Source organism: Aspergillus multicolor (genome assembly GCF_047715735.1).
Source record: "Aspergillus multicolor strain CBS 133.54 unplaced genomic scaffold BDW74scaffold_9, whole genome shotgun sequence".
Classification (NCBI taxonomy): domain Eukaryota; kingdom Fungi; phylum Ascomycota; class Eurotiomycetes; order Eurotiales; family Aspergillaceae; genus Aspergillus; species Aspergillus multicolor.
In genome coordinates this window covers 432,849-446,754 of record NW_027395960.1, presented here as the reverse complement: position 1 = coordinate 446,754, position 13,906 = coordinate 432,849, and the positions used below count along the sequence as shown (strand labels likewise).

Sequence of the window (13,906 nt, the reverse complement as noted above, 5' to 3'; positions counted from 1 at the left end):
GAGAAGGCATACCCGCGGGCAGCGAAAAACTTCTTGGATAGAGAATCAGGATGCGCTAACTCTGGAGGCAGGTCCACCCGGAGATAAGGAAACCAAGAATACTCCAACCCTGGGGTCTCATGATAACCTCATGTAGGCACCGGGCCGGTGGGTTTGTATTGATGGGCAGGTAGGTTGTGACTCATGAGGGGAAGAGAGCTGCAGGTGTTGTCTTAAATCAGACGCAGATCCGACTGACGCCTGCATTCGTTGTGTCATCTCCAATCCCTCACCTCACTTCAATCCTCTCACAATGGCTCCCTCGCTTGTCACCATCGATGCCTCCGAGCCTTTCGACAAGATCTACAAGATCATTGAGCGAGATGGCGGCGTCATTGTCTCCAACTTCCTCTCGCCTGAGCTTTTGGAGGAGTGCATGGACGCCAGTACGCTGAAATTTCCCATCCCTTTGGCACTTCGAGCACAACTAATCGTCTCCCAACTGCATCTAGTTGAACCGTATTTTAAAGGTCGCAAGACCTACGACTCCAAAGCTACCCACGATGAACTTGGCCCCGACTTCTTCCCCGAGGGCTCGCAGCGCGTCTACGTACGTCTTCTTCTCGCTACCATATTGTCAGCGTTCATACACTTATACCTGGTGATCCCAGGCCCTCCTCTCCAAGATACCAGACCAGCTCATCAAGATCATGCGTCTCCCCGTCTGGCAGGGGATTATGGGGCAATTCCTGAAGTGAGATCCCATGCACGCCAGCCTCGGATGCAGTACTAAGTCATCAAATCCAGCGACGAATTCTCCTCATACACCGGCGAGAGACTCGTGCCTCAGAAGAGCGGGTACATGCTCGCTTCCACGGCAGCTCTTCGCCTCGTTCCTGGGGCCAAACCTCAACCTTTGCACAGGGCAAGCCACGACCTACTCCTCAATGACTCCTGCAACTGCTAGAATGATCTAACACCGTGCGAATTTAGGACCAAATCGCTTATCAAACACGACCTGACCCCACAAACCCTTTCTTTACTCCCATGGTGGGCTGCCTGATTGCTGGATCCAAGACGACATACAAGAATGGGGTAAGTCAACTACCCTCCGCCCCGGCATCATCGCCAGGGCTGTAATAACAGATTCATGTTTTAGGCTACAGCAGTCATCCCCGGTAGCCACCTCTGGGGCTCCGACCGGATGCCCGAGCTCGAAGAATGCACATACGCGGAGATGGAGCCCGGCTCTGCGCTGTTTACATTGGGTTGTTAGTATCCCATCGCTTTAACCCCCACTCTTGCACATACAACGACACAACGGCTAACTGAAGCCTTGTACCTAGCAACGTACCACGGTGCCGGCGAGAACAAGTGCGAGAAGGACGACCCATTAGCCCTGCGCACACTATTCGCCGTCTTCGGGTAAGAGAGCCTTTCCAGCCATAACCATCAGCCCACATACCTTATGAGAAAAATACTGATCTTGTTAGCCAACGGGACTACTTCCGGCAAGACCAAGACGAAGTCCTCTCAACACCTATCGAAATCGCACGCAGATTACCAGAGGATATCCTAAAGCTAGCCGGGTATTGTAAGTCCACCCTTCATTCTTTTGCTTTTCCGGAGACCATTCTCCGGCCCCATCCAAATCAAACTTTTGGCTCGCCATACCTAGAATCAAACTAACGGAGATGTTTCCGGATAGACAAGGCAGTCGGGGGCGTGGGGTACGTCGAAGACCACCAGAGCCCGCACGAGTTCCTGCACCGGGATGATTGGGGGACGGGGAAGATGGGTGCTGCGGCAGCGAGGATGGGTGCATAACTTTGGCTTTGCACACCCAAAGGACAGTGCGTAGAGTGTTGCCTGACCCTCTTGCTATGTAGGGGTTGAATAGGATGTATTCATAGGTAGATGATGAGATTTATTTTGGTCTAGGCATGATTAGCATACAGGGTACCTAGGTCTATGTAGTCTTCAGATCCTGGTAGGGTATATATACAATGATTCAGTGTTAATACCTGAGACACAAGGATGACAAGCTTTACTGCAATTGCTAGCCAAGATAAAGATATGTATGTACCTATTAGTGGCAATAATAGCCATGGAGTCAGCAGATTCACAACAGACCTGACGGGATGAGGTACTTACAGAACACAGCCCTGGTGCACCTACAGTCCCACGCAAAGTTACCAATTAGATGTCGACAGCTCCTATCAAACCCTTCAGCAGCCAGCTCTAGCCATCCTCTGTACATACGGAGTACATCTAGTGCTCCACCTGCAGCGCTTCTCCACCAACCCTTTAGGCAACTCCATCGTAATCGTACCTATTAAGGGCTAAGCACTGATGTGGATCCACCAAATGCCTAGGGTACTTAAGGTCTGCGATCAGCACTGAAATGGAGGCCTCACTGGCACTGTAATGATATAAATCAAGACGGGTGGTGGTATGAGGTACCTATGGTAAAGGACAAGGAATGTCCAGCCGCCGCGGGGGTAAGCCCGAGCCTTGGTGGCGTTCAGTTAGGTAGGTAGCGTCTACTACCGAGTACCTACTAGCAATAGGCTCGGCCGCGTATGGCCGCGTATTTGACTCCAAGATACAATGGCGCGAGGGTTGGCCGGTACTATCAGCTGAGCATGATGAGCATCCCATCCATTTACGTGGACTGATATGTCTCGCCTCGTGCTGAGTACTCAGAGTTTATCACTACCTACCATAGGTATGGTATGGAGACACCAGAATCAAGGATGACACTATCGAAGGGATATCTGTGTATCATTGAACTGATTCACGTAGTAGAGTACGGAATCTAAGTACAAGTAGTACCAGCAAAGTAGTCAGTTCAGAACAGCGCCGTCGTCCACCCGACGAAGCCACGCCCGCTCCTCGTCCGTATCCCACATCCACCAAAGCCCCAGGATCTGTCCCGCATCGTCAAGCTTGAACTCCAGCAGCGTCTGGCGGTAGTCCCGATAGAGGAACCACTCGGTTGCCCAGAGGTCCAGGTCTTCCACGAAGAAGCTGTAGGTGTCTTTGCTGTAGAAGACCATCTCGCAGGTCGTGCGGTCGACGTTGTTGAATGTGAGAGTCAGCTTTGGATTCGGGTTGCCGTGCAGACCAGATCCAGATCCAGACGCAGACGCAGTAGAAACCTCAAGGCCAACGCTCAATGTGAAGAGGCCGTTGAAGCCCCTGTACTCGCCAACATAGCGCTCTATGTCTCGTTCAGGGTCCGTCTCGCGCCGGTTTGCCTTCCACGGCGTCAGCAGGTCGTTCTCCAGAGAGCTCGAGCCCAGCTCGGCCTCTTTCCTCGCCCACGAGAGCAGATCTACGCGCGGCTCTAGGTCGAACAGCGCCTGGATGAGAGCTTGCGCTGCAAAGTCACTGGCGTCGCCACGTGCCCGCCCATTGACGAGCGTGCATACCGCGCTTAGAGTCTCGGGGAACGTCCAGACGGTCGCGATCCCGCCGATTGCGCCGCCCGTATGTCCGATCATTTCTCGTGGGGGCGAGTCCATGCCGAGGATGTTGCTGCGGTCAAGGTGCAGCTTCCACGGCCCCTTTGGATCCCGCGTGTGGCGGTTCCCGCTGTACGTGCCTACCATCGACGTTGGCAGCGTCATCCGTATCCAGCCCATTCCGAAAGCTGCACCGTTGCTGGTCTCGGGGTCCTCGGGGGGTCGGGTCCAGTAGCCGCGGCGGAGGCGGGTCATTAGCTTCAGGGGGTTCTGGCTGGTAGCAGGCGCGGAATTGTTCGTCTTGGGTTCCTCTTCCTCTGCGGAGAGCACGGCCGTGCACCAGGCCAGCAAGTCATTGAGGCTGCTTCCCATTCCGGACCCGGGGGCGTCGGGCCTGGTTTCATCAAACGGCCAGTGGTTCGTCGGTAATTGCTTCAGCGTCCCGTCACTGATTATGGTATATTGGCAGGCAACATTGTCGTCATGGATGTCGGAATTGGTAAGCACAGTCCGGGTCATCCCCAGCGGGGAAAGGATGCGAGATCGGATGAAATCCGCATATGTTTGCCCGCTCACTCTCGAGATGACCTCACCACCCAGTATGAAGTTCATGTTGCTGTACGTCCAATGGCGGTTGAACCGCTGCCCGTCGGCGTTGGCCGTGGGCAGCTGGTTGAAGAGGGGGGTGAGGCCTCCCGTTCCGCAATCGTGAAGATGGCAGCCCCGAGGACCAACAGTGAGCATTGTCGCATCGGGCATCCCGATGGAGTGGCGGAGCAGATCAATCAGGTCTGACCCGGAGGCAATGGCGGGGTTTCCCTGGGGATTGAACTCAGGCAGGTGTGTGCTTACTTGGTCCTGCCATTGCAGTTTCTCTTCATCGACAAGAAGGGCAATCCCGGCGGCCGTAAACATCTTTGTGCAGGAGGAGATCGGGTAAATGGTGTCTGGGTCTGCATTTAGGCGGTTGTGGACGTCTCGATAGCCGATGCTCTGTTTCAGGATCACCTTTCCTTGGTGGACGACGCCAAACGATATGGAGGGGACTTTGAAGATTTCCTTCAGCTTGTTGATGTCAGAGGTAGCTTGCTGTAGACGCTTGGACACGCCTAACACGTCACTGTCGTTGAAGGACGGCATGGCTGATTTCGGGACGTGATAGGTATACCTACTCAATGGGCTGAGCGCGGGTAATATAACACGCATAGCATCCTTGATAGCCATGGAAATCCACGCAAGTGATCTGGTTGGCTTGTTCGTGTTTGGCGTAGTGGGCTGATCCGACTGACGAAAGGCGGCCCGTACTTTACCTTAGCAGACCCTGGAAATGCTAGCCGGCTCAGGCTAGAAAGTGCGCCCCCGGTCGATCGACAGTCTGCCTAGAACCGATCGCGAGGTGGGAAAGGAGCTCTAGCCAGCATAAATCAAGGCAGGATTGTCTTGGTGTCTAGGCTGGGGGCCTTACTGTACAGAGATGGAGATGATAGGTGGGCCTTGATTATTTACATGCAAGCCAAGAAGACGTTTTTCGCTCACTGAGGACTGCTTCATCCGATGACGACTCCTGCACTCTTCCGTAGAGCAAGTGAGGGGATATCGAGTATCGATGCCATCCTCGTACCTATAGGTATATAAGACGCACGTCTTCGGTGTTGGCTCTCTGTTCTCTTCTTCAACCAAGACAATCTCCAAGCATCGGTATGCGTTTCTCCTGTTTCCTCACGTTTTTCTGACCGTTGTTACTCATAATCTTTCCTAGGCTACATTAATACCTTCTTGACTTTGTGCCTCAACATCAACCAATCAATAACCACTCCTCTCAAAACAGGTGAGCTCGAGCATGCTTGAATCCCGTTTCCATGGCGGAGTGAGAGGTTATCCAGAGCTAACCATTGCAGTTTCACTACCTACGACCATGGCCGCACCACCCTGGGCTCTTATTTCTGCCGGCTCCGACAAATCGGGCGGAGGCGAGCCTCTCCCCAAGTAGGCCAATACTCTATGTGAATGGTTTCGTGTGATCTCTGGCATTGTATTGTCTTGTGTGATGTAGATCTCAGCCTTGGTACAGGTTTTTGCCCACTGGTTTTCCCTATACCATATGCGAATGCAGAGGCTGTCAGTCGTTCTTTCCAACCAAGTTGAACTCCAGCTGGCTTTTCCTGTGCTAGCTTTCAAACGCAGAGGCTCCTTGGCATGTGAGGGTAAAGTAACTTCTTCATAACCCCTCCAGGCACAATCGTCCTACAACCCTAGACTGGTGGACTGACGCCCCGGTTACCGAGGTCGTCACCCGAAACTTTCTACCACTCGGACTCACTTTGATAGAATCGCGCTTCCTTGTTGTACAATACCACTCGGGCGGAGGTCCATGTGAGTCCGAGCGATCTCCGTCCGTAGATGTCATTTCCCCAATTTTCTAAAATCTGTGTCCTCACCACCGGAATACTGCAACCCAAGCCCGGTGGTGTGGGTTCAAATTACGCCATCTTTTCATGGTCCGAGGGGCATAAAAGCGTCGTCTCGTCCATCTGGATTCTCGGTCGTCCTTCCCATCCACACATCGGACTTTCCTTGCTATCTAGCACGCTATAACCAAACCAATCAAACACAACCTCAGTGAGTCCACTCGCCAGTATTTCTATCACCTCGGAGCCGTGCTAACCATTGTATCTCCAGATCAACAATGGCCAGCCTCCCGATTCTCTTTCTCTCCGCTGGCAGCGACGAGAGCGGCAGCGGAGAGCCTCTTACCAAGTAGGGTAGAGCTGTTGGAGCACGCGGCGACTCGCAACATCTCAATCGGCACTGCACCTGCATGCTGCTGGCTGGGCTGGATGGTATAGCTGCCTTGGTACAGGTTTTTGCCCAACTGGATTGCTTTTGCCTGTACCGCACGGAAAGACAATGTGAATGCAGAGGCTAGCTAGTCCGTGGTGTATCTATCGTCAGAACAATTGAATGCGAGCTTCTCGTTGTGAAATTTATAGGGCTTCTAGTTTGACTTCCTATATTCGCATAATGCTAGAAAGTATGGTACTTTCTGAGTGTAGTCATGGTGGCTGCATGGGGATACATCTCAGGTGCAGCATCTACCATAGCTTCTACATGATCAGCTCAAGAGACATCCATCTTCTCGCAAAGTCTGATATGCGTTTTCAACTCTGATTAGCCAATGCCAAACCGCTATTAATATTGTGCTGGGACAGTCAAATTCGGATGCAACTGCTACTGACAATATTAAGATGCTTCACTTGTACGATGGGCCAGGCCAGAACCTTCCATTCTGAATTGCGAGGTCACATCTGATAACCCTATATGAACAGCCGGGTGGGGAAGCAAGCCTAGAAAGATGTGTGAAACGCAAAAGCGGAAGCTCCCGTATGATCATTTCCTAGGTGCGCTCCGAACTCCTCATGATACCACCGTTCACGGGTGGTCCAGTAGCCTCAGCAGTACCTTATGAGGTTCGTACGATCTGGAAGTAACAATAGCCTACGTGAATGATCACGGAATCCCACCAACTCAACCTACCGAATATCCTCCAGGTGTAGCATATTGATATAGATACAGACCTCTTTCTTCCCTGCCGTGCTCATCAATCCAACTCCGCATCTTTGTTCATCCGAGCAAGAGGATTACAACAATACAAGCCGCTCAAACTACCAAGCTTTTTCCCGCGGGTAAGCTCCAGCCCCTATGCGGTCCTTGACATTCTTCAGCTGATACATGTCCATCAAGGTCTACCGTAACAGCTCTTCGTTTCGTTCCAAAATGGCCCGTGCAATTGGCATCTTAGTCCTTGCTGCCGGTAACGGAGGAAATTGTGGAGGAGAGGCCCTTGCAAAGTAAACCGGCATGCTACCCCGGACCTATGCTGCACATTGCGTTGCGCCGTTGGTGGTGTTGACAAACGAGGGGGGGACGGTCTCGGTACAGGTTTTTGTCCACTTGGGCTTGTTTTCCCTGAACTCTATGCGAATGCAGAGGCTATTCTAGTCTAACTCTTCTTGGACATAATAATGGCATTGTAATCTTGGATGGTAGTTTGCCCTTGCTTTCTCGGGTTGTAAGTTGCATGAGGTTTTATCGCTTTCTGGTACACTGCCATGGTAGCCTGGTGGTAGTAGGTGGCAGTAAGTTTGCGTAGTTGCATTTATTTGGATCAGCGTTAAAGTAAGGACATGATGCCTTTGAACTCTGGCAGAGTAGGTATAGCCAGATGAGTTCATCGTTTCCCAGTTAAATCAAACCAGATCAACCACACCCCGTAGGTCAAGGTCAGTTCACCAGCTGTCTCTTCAATTTTCATCTTCTTCAGGATGACAGAATTATTCCAGCCGCGTAGAGGTTAGCGTAGCACGAGATCGAATGGAGGTGATGTTCATGTGTACAGCCCATAGCCCTGGTGATCTGTAAAGGCGCATAACTAGTGCATAAGACTATGCAGCCTTAGATTAGGCTTAGCGTATCTCAGCCCCACCAAACTTAGAATACTCCGCCTGCTGCGACCTCACCGCCTTGGGGCTTCATTTCCGGTCCCGTTGGTAGGGTATGCCTGTCAACACACCCAACTCATCCTCTCTCACCACTCAATCAGACCCAACAAGACTGAGACAGAGGTCTCAGCATCCAAGGCGCCAGGATGCCGCCGAAAGTAGCCAAGGGCGAATACATTGAGACGGTGCGCCCCTTCCTCTCCTTCTCCCTCTCTTCCCTTCCCCTTCCCCTCACAATCACAATCACCATCACCGCGGAGATGGTCCTAGCACAAGCATTCGCATGGCTTTATGAAACCACAACTTCCCTTTTCTCCTATGCCCTATGCACCAGAACCAGAATCAGCAGCTGCATCTGCATCTGCATCCTCCTCACCTCGTGGATCCCCGCCAGCTCTCCCTAAAACCACCCTCACCATCTCCTTCACCTTCACCCCCTCAACAAACGACCTCCGCACCAACGAACACCTCCCCATTTTACTAACAACTCCAAAGGAAACCGGCAACAAAATCTCCCGCCGCTCCCAAATCCACGGAACGCACCATATCAGCCTGGGCGGGAAATCCATCATCATGGCCGACGCCGTCGTGCGCGGCGACCTCTTCCGCTCTTCCTCCTCTTCCTCGTCACAATCCCAATCCCAGTCTTCCTCATCCGGAGGGACGTCAAACAATAACATCGCAATCAGCATCGGGCGGTACACATTCATCTCACGCAGCGCAATCCTGCGACCCCCCTCACGACTAACACGCGGCGTACACACGTACACAACCCTGCATATCGGATCACATGTATTCGTCGGCGAAAGGAGTATCGTTGAGGCGGCGAAGGTGGAGGATAGCGTGACGATTGGGAAGGACTGCGTTATTGGGTCTATGGCGATACTCAAGGAGCGGTGTCAGGTGCTGGATGGGTGTGTGGTGCCTAGTGGGATGGTCGTGCCGAGCCATTGTGTCGTTGGGGGGCAGCCGGCGCGGATTGTGGGGGATACGGCGATTGCGTATGGGGTTGAGGGGTTGGAGGGGGGGTTGAGTCGGGAGAGGTATCGGAGTGTGCGGTAGATACCCGGTGCCTTGGCGTATGGCATTCCGAGAGGCGGTTATCTTTGAAAGCTAAATGCATGGGTGGAGTTTGGGTTATGATTTCTAGATTGGCATATTTACTATACCCCTATGTTTGCGAATGGATGAATTGTTTGACGTGAAAAGGCTGAGATATGTACCAGGCATGTGTAGCGGAGATATGTAACGCTCGCTATGACTATACAAAACAAGAATCGTGACTGCATTAACCCATCTTATGCACTTCCAGCTCTCGCTTAAGACGGTCCTCGCCCTCTTGGTACGGAATGCCCGCCTCCTCACGAGCCATATCGTTGATCCAGCCCTCCTTCGGCTTAATTTTTTCCCCCTTGGAGAGCTTCGAAGCAAGATACAGCCAGTTGAGCGAGTTACCAACTGTACTGACCTCATCACAGACATGCTTTAGCGCGAACTTGTGCATCTTCTCCCAAAGTTCGTTGTCGGTGCACAGATCGTACAGATGGTTGGCGACAGCATCTGTATCGCCTACATCCACGAGGAACCCGTTACCCTTGTCAATTACCTGCAGCGGAATACCGCCCGCTCGGGTAGCGATGATCGGGCGGCCCTTGTGAATAGCCTCAGAGACCTTGACTTCGAAGCCCTCGCGGGTAGAGAGCTGGAGGGCAACCTTCGCCTTGGACATGAGTGCGTTGAGGACCTGGTCAGAGGGACCGAGGCGGACGACGCAGATCTGATCGGCGAGGTCGGGGATGGACTTTTCGATGTAGTTGACGGCCTGGTCGTAGATGATCGCGCCGTCGGGGTCATCGACAGAGCCGTGGCCGCAGATTAGGAGCTTGGGGATGGGCTTGTCGAGTTGGGTCTCTTTCATGCGCTTGTGGAATTTCTCGTATGATTCGATGACGTCCGGAATACCCTTTGATGGGTCGAAGCGGGCTATTTGAACAATGTATTCATCTGCAATCGTTAGCATTTGTTGTTTGGGTTATTTTATGCGAGCTCACCTGAAGGGTGGTCAATGACGGGCATTCCGGAGTTTCGAGCCCACCCATTGAAGATTCGCCCGTAGTAGGCGATGTCCTCGTTTCGCATGTTCTTGTTCAGGCCATCCAGCCAATCGGTCGATGCAGGCATGTAACCCACCATCTCTCGCGGAACGTTCTTCGGTACAAAGGATCTCACAGGGTGGCTGATGAACATGTCGGCCTTCTGAATATCCTTCCACATGGCATTCCAGCATTCCGCCTGAGGTGTACCTTCCTGGTCCGCCAAGTCGCTTCGAATCTGAATGTGGCTTCGGAAGATGATTGGCCTGTCGGGAGCTTTCTGCTTTGCCAGTGGGATTAGGGCAGGCATTTGAGGGTCATCAACGACAATAACGTCTGCACCTCCTTTGTCCGGATGCTCGAGAGGACCTCCAGGCCGCAACCAATACCTTTCTGCATTCTCGTGGATCCAGCTGGTAACCTGCTCCCAGTTCTCTTCCGTCAGGCGCTCATCAGGCGCGGAGACGCCTTGGAGGATGTTGTGGTTCGTTTTGGTGATACGGAAAACGCCCGGTCGTGGCTTCGGCACATACCTAAGCCGGTCAGACAGAACTACAGCCGTTTCCAAGGGACTTACCATCTCATGTCGGTCCCTAGCGCATGGGAGAACCGTACCATAGCGTGTCTCATGAGGGCAACGCCTCCTCCCTGCGGAGTGGCGCTGAAGAAGGCAAACTTAACCTTCCGGTCTTTCAGGTCGTTGGCATAATGCTGGATAGACTTCCAAGTGCTGGAAGTCACCGAGTCTTCATAATTTTTTTTGTTGGTCAGCTGCACGTGGAAAGCCGTGTCCACCTGAACAAGACCTGAAAGGCCGACTTGAAGTAAGGGAATACCCTCGGGACCGAAAAGTCTGTACTTGTCAGTGCTGAGCGGCAGAAACCGGCAAGTCAGACGAACCGAACGCATTTTCGAGCCATTGACTCTGCCTGCTCATCCAGAGTCCTCAAATCCCAGTCCTCGGACTGCTGGAATCCATGATGTGAGTCGTCCTCACCGATATCAAGTTTGCTATCTGCTAGTACCAATGGAATAATATCGAGCTCCAACCAGAGACGTGAGGTGAGCGTGGGACACGCATCGGCCAGCTCCTTCGGTATAGCCAATCCGATCATTTTCTCCACATGCGTGTCGCACCACTTGTACAAATGGGTCATCATGTGGTCTCCAATCTTCCAGTCCAGGTCGTCGCCATCGCTGAACGGCAGCTCTTCCTGAGCGAAGTCCACCAGGTAGGTCGCATCACGGATAGCGACTGCGAAGATCACTTTGTCTTTTTCAAACATTGTTGACAATCCGCCGTAGATATTCTGCGCCGGTCAGGCTTCTCGTTCAAGAATTAGGCAAAAATAGATACGTACTCCGGCTGTTGCTCCGCCCCAAGAATTAGGAGCATGTTCCGTTGATAGCCGGCGCTTCTGCTGCAGAGAAGCTCGGCGATTTGGTGCGGCACCGTCAGGCATGTTTGTATGTACGTTTGTGTGGTATATTATCTATCGAAGATCAAGAGTCCGGGAGGAGACGGAATTGTCCAGGAATATATCGTAAGTTATATCGCAAGGTACGCATCTCGGAGCCGCGGAAGTAATGCGTGTGACCTCACCAGTGATGGCATGCCATGACGTAGGAGGACTGAGTAAGCAGCAGCTTAACTTGCTTGAAGTTGATCCCGAACCAGACGGATATAAACATGGATAAAGATTATACCAAGAAGCCGATGCGGGTGACACATGATGTATACCTAAGCTATCAAGTGCCAGATCATAGATGGCGGCTTGCAGATCGAGCCAAGTACTGGTATAGTGCGCCAGCCTGTGGAAGGTTTGGCTTGATGTTTGGCGCAGCCCAAGACCAATAGCGCATCTGATATATCAATTCCAATGAAGGAGAACCAATTGATAAGATTGAAAAGTCCCGAGAAATTAAGTCAATAATGATGAATGTCCTGAAGCGAACAACAGTCAAATTGGTACAAGCTGAAGCTGAAGCATGACATGCGGAGATGAAACAGACCAACTCTTGGCTGCTCGTGGGGGAGATGACTCAGCATCGCCAGCCCCTTTTACGGAGTTGACTTTGAAGACACTCGACAGCGACCAGGAGTGTGGATCTAGCTCAACCCCGAATTTATTCGATGTCGGCCATCTTCAACTAACATCTCTGTCGCGAAATCTATCTCTTTTCTTGCCGCCTCATCGAGCTTTGCCGTTGCGCTATCAACGCTTTGTCTAGAGCACGCTCCCTCCTGAAGCCAAGTCGTGAGTTTCTCCCAGCCCTGCTACGGCCCACGCCCCGTGGTCCCCTGCACCCTGCGCATAAAATTGACAAGGAACACGTTCGCTGATTTGGAATCGATTAAATAGGCCCCCTTGCTTCGGATTTAATTCACGGCCCTCCCCTCCTTGCCTACGCTACGCTCGTTCATTTCCTCGTTCCCGTCCATACAAAATAATTCAATCGCAATCCACACCCTCAACCCCCTAATCACCCGCCCACGTTCTCCCCCGCAGTCGCGTAATATCCGTCAAGATGGGTGGCTCAGTGTCAAAGATTATGGGCAAGATTTTTGGAACGAAGGAGATGCGGATTCTCATGCTGGGTCTCGATGCTGCTGGAAAGACGAGTACGTTGCGGCCTCTACTCGGGCTCAGTGAGGGTGTTGACTGACTCGGACAGCAATTCTTTACAAACTCAAACTCACCAACCAGGACGTCACCACAATTCCCACGGTCGGATTCAACGTCGAGAGCGTCACTTATAAGAATGTGAAATTCAACGTGTGGGATGTGGGTGGTCAGGACAAGATCCGACCTCTCTGGAGACACTATTACTCCGGTACGGCTCGCCAGACCGCGCGTAGTTACGCTAGCTAATTGCAACTACAGGGACCCAAGGCTTGATTTTCGTGGTGGACTCTAGCGACACGGCTAGACTGGAGGAGGCCCGCTCGGAACTTCACAAGATCATCAACGACCGCGAAATGAAAGACGCCCTTCTGCTCGTGTTCGCGAACAAACAGGATGTCCCCGGACGTACGTCACCACCAGCTATAAGACAGAGGGGTCAGTTACTAACGCATCGCAGACTTGAGCCCGGACGAGATCATCAGCGCGCTTAAACTGCACAGCCTAAAGGATAAGGTGTGGTACGTCGCGCCCAGCGTTGCGACCGAGGGTACTGGTATCTTCGAAGGACTGGTAAGTTCCGGCTCGACCTGCTTAGCTTGACCCGACTAACAGCACCAGGCTTGGCTCTCAAACAACGTCAAAGTCCAACAACCCCAAAAATAAACCACCGCGATCCGTTCCTTCGCCTAATCCGAGAGTGTGATTGTCACTGTCACGGCCCTCATGTACAACAATGCCCTTTTCGCCTACCATACTTGTCGCATCGATCTATACCATTACCGTCCATTTGTTGAACGTCCGTTTTGATGACAGAAGACGCAGCCTTGGGAACTTTTTCTATGTTTTGCATGCAATTACTTTCGCTCATGTTTGTCTTTTCTATTATTCTCATGATATCCCACTGTTCTTTGGGTTTCGTTAATACCCCTTTTAATCCTTCGCTTTCGTCTTTGCTTGGCTCGTTTTCGTGTCTTGTAGGTAGAAAGAGAGCATCATTAGATGGAATTGACCGTATATATGCCTTTATGTCCCTTAATATAAGCTGTGTTTATTTTTAGGGTTCAGTAGATTAAATCCGTCCGAACTATATCCGGACATGCCACCCGAACCGTGATACATATATATATCTATATATCTTGGATAGCAGCAAGGTTAACCGTTCGCCTAGAGCTAGATTTTCGCTTATCTATGACCTCTGGGCTGTATCATCAAGCCTACCTGTTAACGCGATCAAGATCAGT

At 51.9% G+C, this 13,906-nt stretch overlaps 6 protein-coding genes across 6 annotated transcripts; 3 read left to right on the top strand and 3 right to left on the bottom strand.

The window, feature by feature from the left end:
• Positions 1–266: 266 nt before the first annotated feature.
• On the top strand, positions 267–1,947 carry BDW74DRAFT_151445 (phytanoyl-CoA dioxygenase family protein). The gene is made up of 9 exons (XM_073724186.1): positions 267–425; positions 492–589; positions 651–733; positions 787–904; positions 973–1,074; positions 1,139–1,250; positions 1,326–1,404; positions 1,473–1,573; positions 1,688–1,947. The coding sequence occupies exons 1-9, from the start codon at positions 293–295 to the stop codon at positions 1,804–1,806; spliced, it is 945 nt and encodes a 314-aa protein (XP_073584906.1). The 5' UTR covers positions 267–292; the 3' UTR covers positions 1,807–1,947.
• An 806-nt stretch (positions 1,948–2,753) lies between these two features.
• On the bottom strand, positions 2,754–3,960 carry BDW74DRAFT_151443 (uncharacterized protein). Its single transcript, XM_073724185.1, has one exon. It carries the CDS (start codon positions 3,816–3,818, stop codon positions 2,826–2,828), a length of 993 nt encoding a protein of 330 aa, XP_073584905.1. The 5' UTR covers positions 3,819–3,960; the 3' UTR covers positions 2,754–2,825.
• On the bottom strand, positions 3,948–4,615 carry BDW74DRAFT_151442 (serine hydrolase domain-containing protein; the record flags this gene model as incomplete). The annotated part of the gene is made up of 1 exon (XM_073724184.1): positions 3,948–4,615. A coding segment is annotated over exon 1 (355 nt), but the record flags the coding sequence as incomplete, so codon positions are not given.
• Positions 4,616–7,819: 3,204 nt separating this feature from the next.
• Positions 7,820–9,085, top strand: BDW74DRAFT_139445 (dynactin subunit 5). Its single transcript, XM_073722490.1, has 2 exons — positions 7,820–8,130; positions 8,441–9,085. Exons 1-2 carry the CDS (start codon positions 8,092–8,094, stop codon positions 9,005–9,007), a joined length of 606 nt encoding a protein of 201 aa, XP_073584903.1. The 5' UTR covers positions 7,820–8,091; the 3' UTR covers positions 9,008–9,085.
• On the bottom strand, positions 8,942–11,577 carry ccg9 (putative trehalose synthase (Ccg-9)). The gene is made up of 5 exons (XM_073724183.1): positions 11,400–11,577; positions 10,939–11,348; positions 10,616–10,891; positions 9,997–10,571; positions 8,942–9,949 (listed from the first exon to the last, which is right to left on the bottom strand). The coding sequence occupies exons 1-5, from the start codon at positions 11,499–11,501 to the stop codon at positions 9,234–9,236; spliced, it is 2,079 nt and encodes a 692-aa protein (XP_073584902.1). The 5' UTR covers positions 11,502–11,577; the 3' UTR covers positions 8,942–9,233.
• Positions 11,578–12,147: 570 nt separating this feature from the next.
• Positions 12,148–13,757, top strand: BDW74DRAFT_151433 (ADP-ribosylation factor family protein). The gene is made up of 6 exons (XM_073724182.1): positions 12,148–12,296; positions 12,402–12,661; positions 12,715–12,873; positions 12,924–13,070; positions 13,123–13,235; positions 13,284–13,757. Exons 2-6 carry the CDS (start codon positions 12,568–12,570, stop codon positions 13,326–13,328), a joined length of 558 nt encoding a protein of 185 aa, XP_073584901.1. The 5' UTR covers positions 12,148–12,296; positions 12,402–12,567; the 3' UTR covers positions 13,329–13,757.
• The last annotated feature ends 149 nt before the right edge of the window (positions 13,758–13,906 follow it).